The sequence below is a fragment of the Mastigoproctus giganteus genome, chromosome 8, assembly GCF_048544385.1.
Source record: "Mastigoproctus giganteus isolate SK-2022 chromosome 8, ASM4854438v1, whole genome shotgun sequence".
Taxonomy (NCBI): Eukaryota; Metazoa; Arthropoda; class Arachnida; order Uropygi; family Thelyphonidae; genus Mastigoproctus; species Mastigoproctus giganteus.
In genome coordinates this window covers 31,938,885-31,951,061 of record NC_143582.1, presented here as the reverse complement: position 1 = coordinate 31,951,061, position 12,177 = coordinate 31,938,885, and the positions used below count along the sequence as shown (strand labels likewise).

Sequence of the window (12,177 nt, the reverse complement as noted above, 5' to 3'; positions counted from 1 at the left end):
ATTATTGTCTGCAGCAGAATGGTAAACTGTGGTAGTATTTTTCTAGACCTACTATAAGATGTAATTTGACAGTTCATTACTTTCAATGAAAGCACTTTACCTGTGTATGATTTAGAATTTATTTATTAATAATAGACTCGAACAATCATGCGTTTCTCAGTTGATTCTCTTCCACTTCTTTAGTTGAGTGCAATCCTGCAGATGCACCATCACAAAAACACTAAAGTGCCATGCTGGCAAATTGTTTTGTGACAGCACATCTGCAGAATTACAATTACTGAAGAAGCGGTGAAGGAAACATCAATGAAATGTATGACTGTTAGATTCTATTCATAATAATCTCAAGTACAAAGCCAGATTTCCTTTGTCGTGGGGCCAACTCTGGATTTATGTGTCCTGGTTTTATCAACTCTGGATTTATTAGTATTTTAACTAATAGATTCTATTAGTAATAAATAGATTCTAAACCCTACACAGGTGAAGTGCTTGCTTTTCAAATAATTAAATCAAGATAATCTATGCAGCACACTGTTTAAACATTATATTAATTTGGTTTGATTGTAAATTCAAAATACCTACCAGTACATGCAGATGAAAGAAAAACAAGGTAGTGTAATGGCTAGTTGAATGTGAGACCAGTTGCGTAAAAGATATGCAATTCCTGGTAGCATAACATAAGCAGTTGCCCATCCAAACTCAATACAAATGCCAAAGATTGTTCTGTACTTTGTATTTACAATTTCTGTCACTGAAAAACAAAAATAAGAAGCAAATATATAAAATTACATAAAAATAATTTAATAAAATATTTTTTGTTGTTTTTGCCATGTTATTAACATTAGGATTACCAGATATCTCAAGTTACTAGGGGTAGTAAAATGGTCAACAATGACATATTTTTACAGCCAGCCGGATTTAAATTTGCTTTGTTAAAATGCAGTGATGCTCACAGTAAAACAAACTTTGCCTTCATAACAAGTAGTAGTAGTTGTAGTATTAGTAGTGGCATGTGATGCAAGAAAGCAAGTGTATGAGCTTATGCAGCATCAGCCAAAAAAAAAAAAAAAAAAAAAAAAATCACACCATTCCTTCCAAATGCCTGGCCAGTTCCTCCTTAAATTTATTTAACTTATCAACTTCCACAATGACAGATGGAACTTTGTTCCAGCAATTAACCACCTGCTGGCTAAAGGCAAATTTCCAAGAGATCCGGAAAAGTTGCCCTCTACATTTCGCCCCCAGTACATAATGAATAGGCTATAGAAATGTAAATAATACACCTAATTTTTTATTAATTCTAATTTATTTTGTTTTAATAGAATGAATCAATCAAAGGTAAAGGTAATCACAATCAATCAAAGGTAAAGGTAATCAATCGATCAAAGGTAGAGGTAATCAAATCAAAGGTAATCAATCATAGAATAAATGCACATTATTATTGTTTAAAACTCTAAGTTGTATGCAATGCCTCTAAGGTAATCAATCACATTACGATTTTGAAAATCTTGGACTATTCTTTTGATTCTAGCAGAAATTGCAGCATACTTCTTGTTCCATCAGAAAACCACTCCTGGTTACGCGCCAATAACTGAAGATTGTTACTAGTAGAAAAAATAAGCATGTGACCCGGGAGCAGTTCGTCCTGAGAATCATACATTAAAAACTGTTTAATAGATTTGATAATTGAGAGCTATTAAGTGCTCGATAATTCCTATATTCTATCATATTATAAATCAACAGGGATTACCTTTATTTTAGATATAGGAAGCTTCTTTTCCAACTCTCCTAGTCCAACTCGCTAATAATTCTCGAGGATGGTGATATCAATTTTGCAAAACAGGTGGGACATCATCCCCACTGTCAGAACCGTAGTGTTCAGACCGTGCGGTCTCAACAATGAGTGCTCAAGACTTCTGTCTTCAAACACCATACCTCTGGCAGCAAGGAAACCATTACGTGGATTGGCATAAAATTAGATTTTTGAAGGTCTAAACTGTTTAATAAATATGGACCGATTATTTCTTTTGGTCCTGTAGCTGGACTTTAGAGTTAAATTTAGGGATCTAATAAAATTGGATATGGGGGGGGGAATTATTCTCTACATTCCTTAAGTTGGACTAGAACTTTTCGGGCGTCATGTTCACAGGAATAGAGCAACTCACAATTAATCATTGATATTGCCATCCTCAAGAATTATTAGTGAGTTGGACTAGGACAGTTGGAAAAGAAGCTTCCTATATCTAAAATAAAGGTAATCCCTGTTGATTTATAATATAATTAAAAACTGTTGTACATTGCCATCGATAATAATTTCTTGATAATTTTGTGGAATTACTAGGTCCTGGAAATTGCTCGGTAAAGCAGGAGTACCATTGTTGCATCGAACATGACAAATGGTTCATTTAAGTGAATCCTTTTTAGGAAGTAATGCCGTCATATTGGTATGAGCCTCTGCAATAACTGATGCAACAATTTGCTGAGGCCGTTCGTTCGTGGTTGTTGCATGTTGCCATATTTGACCAATCAATTGCAATGCTTCCGACCTTGCAGCTTGAGCTGCATGGTTATGTTTAGTTACGACTTTCACAACTGGGCCTTCCAAACCCTCTGTCCAAACACACCCTTTGCAGGTGGAACGTTTTTGAATTGAGCAAGAGTCCACTCTGTATCTTACTTCTCTGTGGAGGCGGCAAAAACAGCAAACGCGCACTGTCAACTGCGCCACGAAATGTGAGGAGAGCCAGATGCAGGAACTTTTATTGTTTGAATTTAGACAAATCAGAACAAGATTCACTTGTTACTGAAAAGACTCCTATAAGATTAGTCACTGTTCCCTCCCCTATGTCCGTCACTAACCACATGACTATCGCCCTCGTGGTCGAGTATGTATTCTTTCCATTGTGAAAGGATTAACAGTTCCAGTTAATTCTTTCACAATGGAAAGAGAACCCTGAAGACATACAAAAGGGGAGAAATTAGTTTAAAAGCTACGTGACAATTTGTACACGAATGTCATTTTGAAAATTTGTTCGGAAAAGTTAGAGTTATCGGAAGTTCAGTTTGAGTAATCGAGAGAGTTTAACATGGAATCTCCACTAAAGGGGCTGGGACTTCAATAAAAATTCGAGTTATCGAGAGTTGACTGTACAGTATTTACATTTCTGTAGCCTACTCATTATCTACTGGGGGAAAAATGTGCCGGGGGCGAAATGTCCCAGAGGCGAAATGCGAGGGGGGAGGGCACTTTTCCATAAACCAATTTCCGCACATCTATTCTACATCTGTCTTTTCTTAATTTGAATTTATGCCCCCTTAGGTTTGTAACCTGAAAAAGTGGAAGGATCCATCAGAATTCAGCATGCTCAACCCATGCAAATTTCCGCACATCTATTCTACATCTGTCTTTTCTTAATTTGAATTTATGCCCCCTTAGGTTCGTAACCTAAAAACTGGAAGGATCAATCAGAATTCAGCATGCTCAACCCATTCAAGGCCTTATACACCTCAATCAGATCACTGCACAAGTGCCTAGTCTCCAGCCACTGCAATTTGCAGAACTTAAACCTCTCTTGGTAAGAGGATCCCTTCATTCCCCTCACCAATCTTGTTGCCCTTCTCTGTACACGCTCAAGCAAATCTACATCCTTCCTAAAATGAGGCCTCCAGACCTGTACGCAGTACTCAAGGCGTGGCCTGACCATTGCCTTATACAGAGGGACAATCACCTCCTTTTCTCTGCTAGCAAAATTCCTATATATCATCCTATAAGTTACCCAGGTATTGCACTACTTTTAAAAATTTGGCAGATAACCTCTTAGAAATGGCATTACACCACTAAAAGGTATATTTGTTTCAAGGTGTACATGGAAAGCAGTTATAGTTTTGGATGTTTTGAAAGCAGTCCAAAATTACAGCAACTTTTGAAGGAAAAGTCTGTTCTGATGATCATTATGATCACATCAGAACAGACTGCATTAACTAATCAGTTTAAATCCTGTTGTCTGAAAAAAAAAAAAAACATGAAAAGGCAGCATAACTAGTTTAATTCCATACAGTTGAATAATTATTTTATAATTTAATCAATAATATAATATAAATATAATTTCATTTTTAATTATTAATTAAAAAATTCATAATTTTGTTTATTTTAATAATTATTATTATTTGATTCTGTCCCTCCCTGAATATATAGAAAATTATTATTTTCTATATTCTTTAAGTTAAGCGCATTTTGTCCTCTGATTGGATGGAAAAAACTAGCAACCCTAATTAGCATTCCAACAAAAATCAGAAAGGTGCTTTAAAATGTTAAAAAATAAAATAAAAAGAAGGATGTAGAAGGTGGAACTTGTATATACATACAAGTTGTCTAAGGTTCTATTGGTAACATCTAATTATCAGAGAAATAACTAAAAGAAACTTTACATACACATTACAAATCCTGTCATAAATATTCCACAACAGCCAAGAGATGTAAACACGCGCATAATAGTGAACATGGTGAAAGTTGAAGAAAATGCACAAATTGTTCCTCCGAATAGCAATAAACATACACTAAGTAATATTATTGGACGTCTTCCATACCTGAAAAATCAAAAATAAAAAAATAATTATTAACTGCTATATAGCCCTAAGTAAGTCTTGTCATTTTTTAAAATTAGTCTGGAGAATTTTTTTTTGTTTAGTTTGAATAATGACTTCCAACTTTTCTAAACATATTTTTAGTAACTGTATCAAAAATAAACAGCTAACATAATTAAATATTATTCCCAAAGTATATTTTATTGAAAATGTAACTCTTTTAAGTGGGAAAAAATGAACTTCTGAACTGATATGAAATTGTTACAGGACTATATATTCTTTTTATGGCAGCCATCAGAAACAGGCCAGAAGAGAAATTTTTGTCCTGGACTTCAGACATTACTAGGACAGAACTTACATATAAGACAATTAAGACCAATGTCTAGGAGCCAATAATTAGCAGGGCTCATTTAATTTAATGACACTTAGGCCAGATTCCATAGCATTAATTAGGTCAGTTGTTCATAATCTTTTTTTTTTTTCCCTTCACAAACTCCTTGAGTAAACAGTTTTTATAGCAAATCCCTTGGGCAATAATAGTTTTTGCAGTATTAGTATTAGCTATATAATGCAAGGAAACAAGGCTTATGCTATATAATGCAAGGAAACAAGGCTGGTGCTTATGCCAAAAAAAAAAAAAAAAAAAAAAACTTAATTTGCCCATTGCTTCCAATAATTTGTCTAAACCGTCCTTAAATTTATTCAAACTTATAGCCATCCATTTATAATTTAAATCTATGCAACCTTTGTGGGATTCACCTCAGAAAGAGGAATGATTCCATCTGCATTCAGTTTACTTAGCCTTTTAAAAGCCTTATACACTTCAGTTGGGTCATGCTGCAGATACCTAATTTCCAGAGACTACAATTTACAGAACCCGTCTTTCTTGATCAGAATATATTTTTGTGGCCCCAACTAATCTTGTTGCTCATCACACACCCTCTCTTACAGATCTATGTCCTTCCAAAAATTAGGTTTCAAAACCTATGTATGCAGTATTTCAGATGTAGCAACATTTGGAAACTAGGCACCTGCGAGGGGATTTGATTGAGGTGTTTAAGGCTTTAAATGGATTGAGAAGCTAATGCTGATAGCATCCTTCCTCTTACATAGACAGCACACGAGGGGCATAAATTTAAATTGAAGAAGGCTGGTTGCAGGACAGATGTGTGGAAATTTTCTTTCAGCCAGCATGTAGTTGATTGTTGCAACAAACTTCCCTCTGGTGTTGTGGACGTGAGTAGTTTGAATAAATTTAAGGGAGAAATTATTAGAGGGGTTGGACAGGTCTCCGTGCAGTTTGATATCAATTGATTAATAAAAATAATTGTATATGCAGTCAAAAATGGTCATGTACAATTTCCTGCAACTACACACCTGTTCCATTATGTCTGCAACTGATCAAACATTTTGGGAACATTCTTTCGTAAATTCTTTAGAGTGATCTATTGTGTTTGATTCGATTTCTGGAATCAACTCAAATCATTTTAGTTTCATGTCCCCAGAGCTTGAAATGCATCAGAGTATGATGAAACACTGTTCCAGTTTGTCACACACACATTTTGGTAACGTCATGTGCACGTTTCATTAAAATAAAATATTTTATTAACAAGTGTTCTGTTTTATAAAAGTTTCCATTTTAAATGCAAATAATAGGGATACAGCATGATGGAAATGATTTTGTAAGTCAAAAATTGCTGGATGGCAAGTGACGTGTGACACGGTTCGTTGTCATGTTGAAGGTGCCAGTCATTTTTCAGGTTTCTTATGGTGGATTGCAACTCTCAACATTTTTAAAAACTTCTTGGCATTAGACTGCATAATAGTGAATAAAAAGGTACACAGGAGACTGATTTCAAATAAAACAGGAGACAAATAAAAAAATAACAGAAAAATGGCATCTATCAGATGTCATACTAGCAGGGAAGGTTAAGGTTTAATCATCAAGTAGCAGTGAAAAAAAAAATCCACATTATTTTGATCATGTGGGGGGGAGGACTATAGCCCATTTAGCCCCTACCTGGAACCACCCTTGTCTAACATTTGACCCACCTTTGCAAATAGAAAATTGGATTGCTTGCATAAAAGATGGATGCTTATAGCTTATAATTCCACTTTAAATGAGTCATTTCAGTAACAAAAATTTTATTTAACATTTTAAAAATGCATTTGATGGTAGCATTAGTTCATGGAATGCATAATATAATATTTCACTACCTATTTTAAATTTTTGCAAGGCACTCCATTTCTTTAAAAAAATTCAAAAATTATGTCCAGCTATTTTGTTGTTGTTCCAATTAGGAGTTCAGAATATTTAAATACACTAAAAGGGTAATTCTCTAAAACAGAAGAAAACAGCATAAAGATTACTGAACAGTGTGAATACTGTGTAAACTATACTATGAAATAATGCAGCTCAGTATCAGTATTGGCAAATGATGCATTGAACAAGCTAATACAGCATTAGCCAAAACAAAGTAAATATACTTCCCATATCACCTGACCATTGTAATTCCTCCTTAAATTTATTCAAACTACTCATTTTCACAACATATAATGGAAGGTTGTTCCAACAATCAAATACCCTCTGACTGAAAGCTAATTTAGGGTATGGATGATATTTTTAAAGTGAAGATGCCATTTAGCTTACTTAATCTATTCAGACCTTTAGTCACCCTCAATCAATTCTCCTTGCAGGTTCCTAGTTTTCCTGATGCTGCAATTTGCAGAACTGAAGTCTTTCTTGATAAGCTCTTTTTTTTTTGTTGCTCTTTTCTGCTGCATCTGTTCCAACAGTTCTATATCTTTCCTAAATAGGCTTCTAGCCCTCTATGTGATACTCAAGATATGACCTTTCCATTGTTTTATACAGCAGAATAATTACTTCCTTATCCTTGCTGGCAAAATTCCTGTATATCATTGACAAAACCCCATGAGCCAGCCTAGTAGCTCATCTGCACTGCTCAGACTTCATATCTGACTGCCCAATTATCCCCCAGATCTTCTTTGTTCCCTACTGCCTTCAGTATATTATCACACAGTTGGTACATTAATCTGGGATTACTGTTACCCATACGCAGTACCTTGCATTTGTCAATTTTAAACTTCAATTGGCATTTCTCAATCTGCCTGCCTAATTTTTCCAGATCTTGTTACAGTAGCATACCCTGATTACTGCCATTACCATCCTTCCAATCTTTGTATCATCTGAAAACTTAAACATTAAGCCTGATATGCCTTCATCAATGTCATTAATAAATATTGAAAACAAGAATGGGACTAGTGGTGTATTTGGGCCGGAAGGAACTGGAACAATGTTCCGGTACTTTTTTCTAAATGTCATAATAGAAAATCATTAAATTTATACACCTAATATTATGAAACAATGGCATAATCAAAGGGGAGGGAGAAATATCTATTTTATCCATTGCTACTAAAAATATATATTAATAGTAATCTTTAAAATTAATAGATTTCTTTAAAAACAAAAATATAAATTTTGCAATGAAACTTGAACGTTTCTTACTAAAGTACAATGTGTTAGATAAAGAGATCCAATGAATGATATATACTGTGATGCGTGTGAATGCTGCATTTTGATTCACCATGAGCTGAACACTAGAACTGGTTGTTCTATGAACTGTGAGTCTGAAGTCTGATTCAGTTATTGTACAGTCGATGTGGCGTTATCATATAGTCGTCTGGAGAACAAGCGTTCTGGTACTATTTTTTTTAGCAATACACCTCTGAATGGAACCAATACTGAACCACAAGGGAGCTTCATTGATAACATTAGTCCAAGAAGAGCAGTGCCCGTTGAAACGATTTCAACCATCCCTTTATTCGTAGCAGTAACTTGCCACACTGCTCCACCTTATAGAGTAGTCTTTCATGTGAACAGTATGAAAAGCTTTTCTGAAATCTAAGTGGAGTACATGATGTCAAAATTATTTTTTTCATCTAGTTCCTTTGTTATTGTGCCATAGTGTTCAATCAGATTGGTCAGACAAGTTCACCCCTTAACAAATTCCATGCTGCAATTTCCATATAACTTCATTTTTATCTAGGAGGTCCTGCACTACTTTAACCAGTTTTATATGTGTGGGTGAAGTCTCACCATACCCATACTTCTACAAACCAGAATTCATCAGTATGAATACCATTCATGTAAATAGTTATAAAAATAACCTTACATAATGTAGAATTGTAAATATGTGAGAAATCATAGTATAGTAAATGTACTCTACTTTTATAACTAGTATACCTAATTAATTAATTCTGATGTGAGCTCCCTGACTTCTGATCATAACAGGACACTTGCAACATTATAATACAAAAAATAAATATAGCCTATATTTGTTTTGCTTTTGTTCACAGAAAGACTGAAATTCAGTATATGGTATCCCTCATGGTAAGCTACGTAACGAACAGAAGGTTGCACGAAGGACGTGAACTGAGAAAAATAGTTGCAATTAGAAGGGAAAAAAAATCACTTATTGGAAGGGTCATGTTTTTAATCGATTTTCATTTTTGTTTTGTGAAAAAAGGTTAGGTTTTTTCTGTGAAATAATAATAAACATGCATACTTCTTTTAACAAAAAAAAACGAGAGAAATTAAATAATATAATTAAATATATTTTTCCATCGAGTGAATTTTTCTTAATAATTCTTCATTATTTGCCATTTCTTCATAAAATTCTTCACAAGAATTAGCAAAATTGCACTTAACTTGTAGTATTGCTTTCAGCATTTCTACGGTCAGTTGTGTTTTTGTTGATGTCCACAGCTTATTTACTACAAACGTTGTACCATTGGTTCCCAGCAAACATAATGCAAATCATTTGCATTACGTTTGCCATTAAGTATGGAGGCTACATGTCCAATCAGGGACATTTTCCAATGCAGGGCAAAAGACTGAAATTCGTGACTGTCTCGCATAATCTGGGACATTTGGTCACTTTACATTTGCCATACTCCAGTTATGTCTCTGATAGGGATACCCATGGGGGATGGTGCTGAGAGCAAAAAATCTAACCAAGAACATTTTGTTTATATTATATAATTTTAATTTTTTTTTATTGTACTAAGCGATTTGGGCTATACCTTGGCAACCTCGCCATATATTTACAAATGTCACATCTTAATACTTGTAAAAACTATCAATATGGAACCTATGAGCCCATCCACCTAGACAAAGTTTCCAGGTGCACAATTGGATATCATCATTTACATTATTTATTATCATTAGCCATATGGTGCAAGGAAGCCTGAGGCTTTTGCTGCACCAGCCAAAAAAAAATTTTCTGAGTTACCCTGAGAGAGAGAGAGAGCAAGAGAGAGATAGAGAAACAGAGAGAACAAGAGTCAGAAGTATTATTATTATTAGCCATATGGTGCAAGGAAGCCTGAGGCTTATACTCCACCAGCCAAAAAAAAAAAAAAATTCTGAATTACCCTTAGAGAGAGAGAGAGAGAGAGACAGAAAACAACAGTCAGAAGTAGAAAGGAATCACCAAGAAAGAGAAGAATGATGATATACAGCTGAGGACCCTGGGGTTGCCAAGCCCATATTCACCAGATGTGAGCCCCTGGGGTTACAAATGTTAATCATATTTAGCAGTCACAAGTTTGAACCCTGGTCCACTCAAAGAGGGTGTGCTACTGCACTCGCACTCCTAATTCTAACCATTCAGCTATGTCAGGCCTAGTGTAGAAGGGATTGTTTGTTTGTTTGTTATTTGGTTTTTAGGAGCATTATCAGCTAAGGCCGTATTGCTCCGGCGATATGCGGTGGTCATTCCCTGACCTTTCCGCATCCTCCATATTTGGTGGTCATGGGCTCGAACGGTCTAATCAAGAACCGTGTACTACACACTGCTGCTCCTGCCCACCTGGCTACGAAGACATCTGTAGAAGGGAATCACCAAGAAAGAGAAGAATGATGATATTCAGCTCAGGACCCCGGGTGTGCCATACTCACCAGATGTGAGCTCCTGCAGTTGTCATATTGATTAGCATATAAAAGTTAACAACAATTGATGCCACCGGTTTGTCTGTTGACATGCCTTTTTTAAGACCATGGGGAAAAATAAATAAAAAATAATTTTTATAAAGTAAAATTAATAAAAAAGTAAATTTAATTAATTAATTTAGTAAATATTCAAAACTAAACATACAAGTTAGGAAGGAAGGCCAGATCATTGCTGTGGATAGTTCATGAATATTTTCTATGTTTCTTTCCAAATCAAATGTCCTAAAGAGTTTTTTTTTTTTTTTTTAATTAAAACACACACAATGTGATAACGGTTGTATTTGTTTGTGCATTATACCTGTTTATGTAATTACACGATTAAATTTTATAGTAAAGTATTTCAGTTATGCAAATATTTGGGTTTAAGTAATTATAATTTTTATTTTTGTGATAAACCAATTCTTATTTTCCCGAAGGAATTTTCGGCTTTTTAAACAGCAAAATTTTGAATTTATTATTATTTATTTATTTTATATTATTATTATTATTATTATTATTATCATTATTTATTTATTTTACATTCTTATTTTCCGAAGGAAATTTTCGGCTTTTTAAACGGAAAGTTTTTGAATTTATTATTCATTTAATTTAATTTTATTTTATTTTTTGTTGTTGAAGCATACGCATATGCATAAAAACAGACGATTGTCAGCGCATCGTCGAGATCGCAGTAATGGGTTTGTTACTTTTGGAGTTGACGTGCTATAGGGTAAATATTATTTTATATTATATAAAGCATATATTTATTTCTTAAATTTGCAGTAAACTTTATTTTTATAATAATTTTATAGAAATTACATGATCCTACCAATTCGTTATACGATCTTTTGAATAAGAAACCTCTCAAATTAGTGTTTCAGGCGCCATTATTTGAAACGTGATTGACCTCCTTCCAGTGCCACAATTAGCACTTTCGGGATCCTAAATTAGAGTGATCAGGAATAATAATAATTAAAAAAGAGAGAGAAAGAAAAAAAAAAAAAAACGACGTACGCAAACAAGAGACTGTGTATTGCGCATGTGAATCGCAAACACGTAACTGTCACTAAAGTTAATTTTACATACGTAACAACTTTTACCACTGACTATTTTGACTTGCATGCTGTTCGTTATTCCGTGCCAATTGGGAACAGATGTTGAATCAATAAACATTATTTTATTATAATTTTTTTTCAGTACTTATAGTCTGAAACCTCATCTATTATAAGACGTCTTACCAAAGCGAATGTTTATAGATATAAGAGATTTAGCAGCAACGGCGTGAATAGTTATTTTACGTTGTGCAGTCAATATTAACAATATCTAATAAAACTGGGAGGGGGGGCGATGCCACCCGAAATGCTAAATAAAACAGCACTGCTGGAAAACAGACTACTGTAATTGATGTCTAGGGTTGGAACCTCAGGATATACAGACTAATTTCCGAGTTTTATCATTTCTACGGTTCATAGAGTGATAGAGATAAAATGAAATCTCCTTTGCGACAAATGTGATATTATTGTATATTATATGATTTTTTTTTAGAATGAAAAAAAATCATATAATCAGTCACGTAAGGTCAGAGG

The 12,177-nt window shown here is 34.2% G+C and overlaps 1 protein-coding gene across 1 annotated transcript in view; it reads right to left on the bottom strand.

The window, feature by feature from the left end:
* LOC150081422 (organic cation transporter protein-like) overlaps positions 1-12,177 on the bottom strand; it is a 65,866-nt gene that overhangs the window by 30,980 nt on the left and 22,709 nt on the right. The window contains exons 4-5 of the mRNA XM_090379286.1: positions 4,430-4,584; positions 580-748 (exon numbers count right to left, since the gene is read on the bottom strand). Coding sequence (XP_090235412.1) covers positions 580-748; positions 4,430-4,584 — 324 coding nt within the window. The remainder of the gene's footprint in view (positions 1-579; positions 749-4,429; positions 4,585-12,177) is intronic.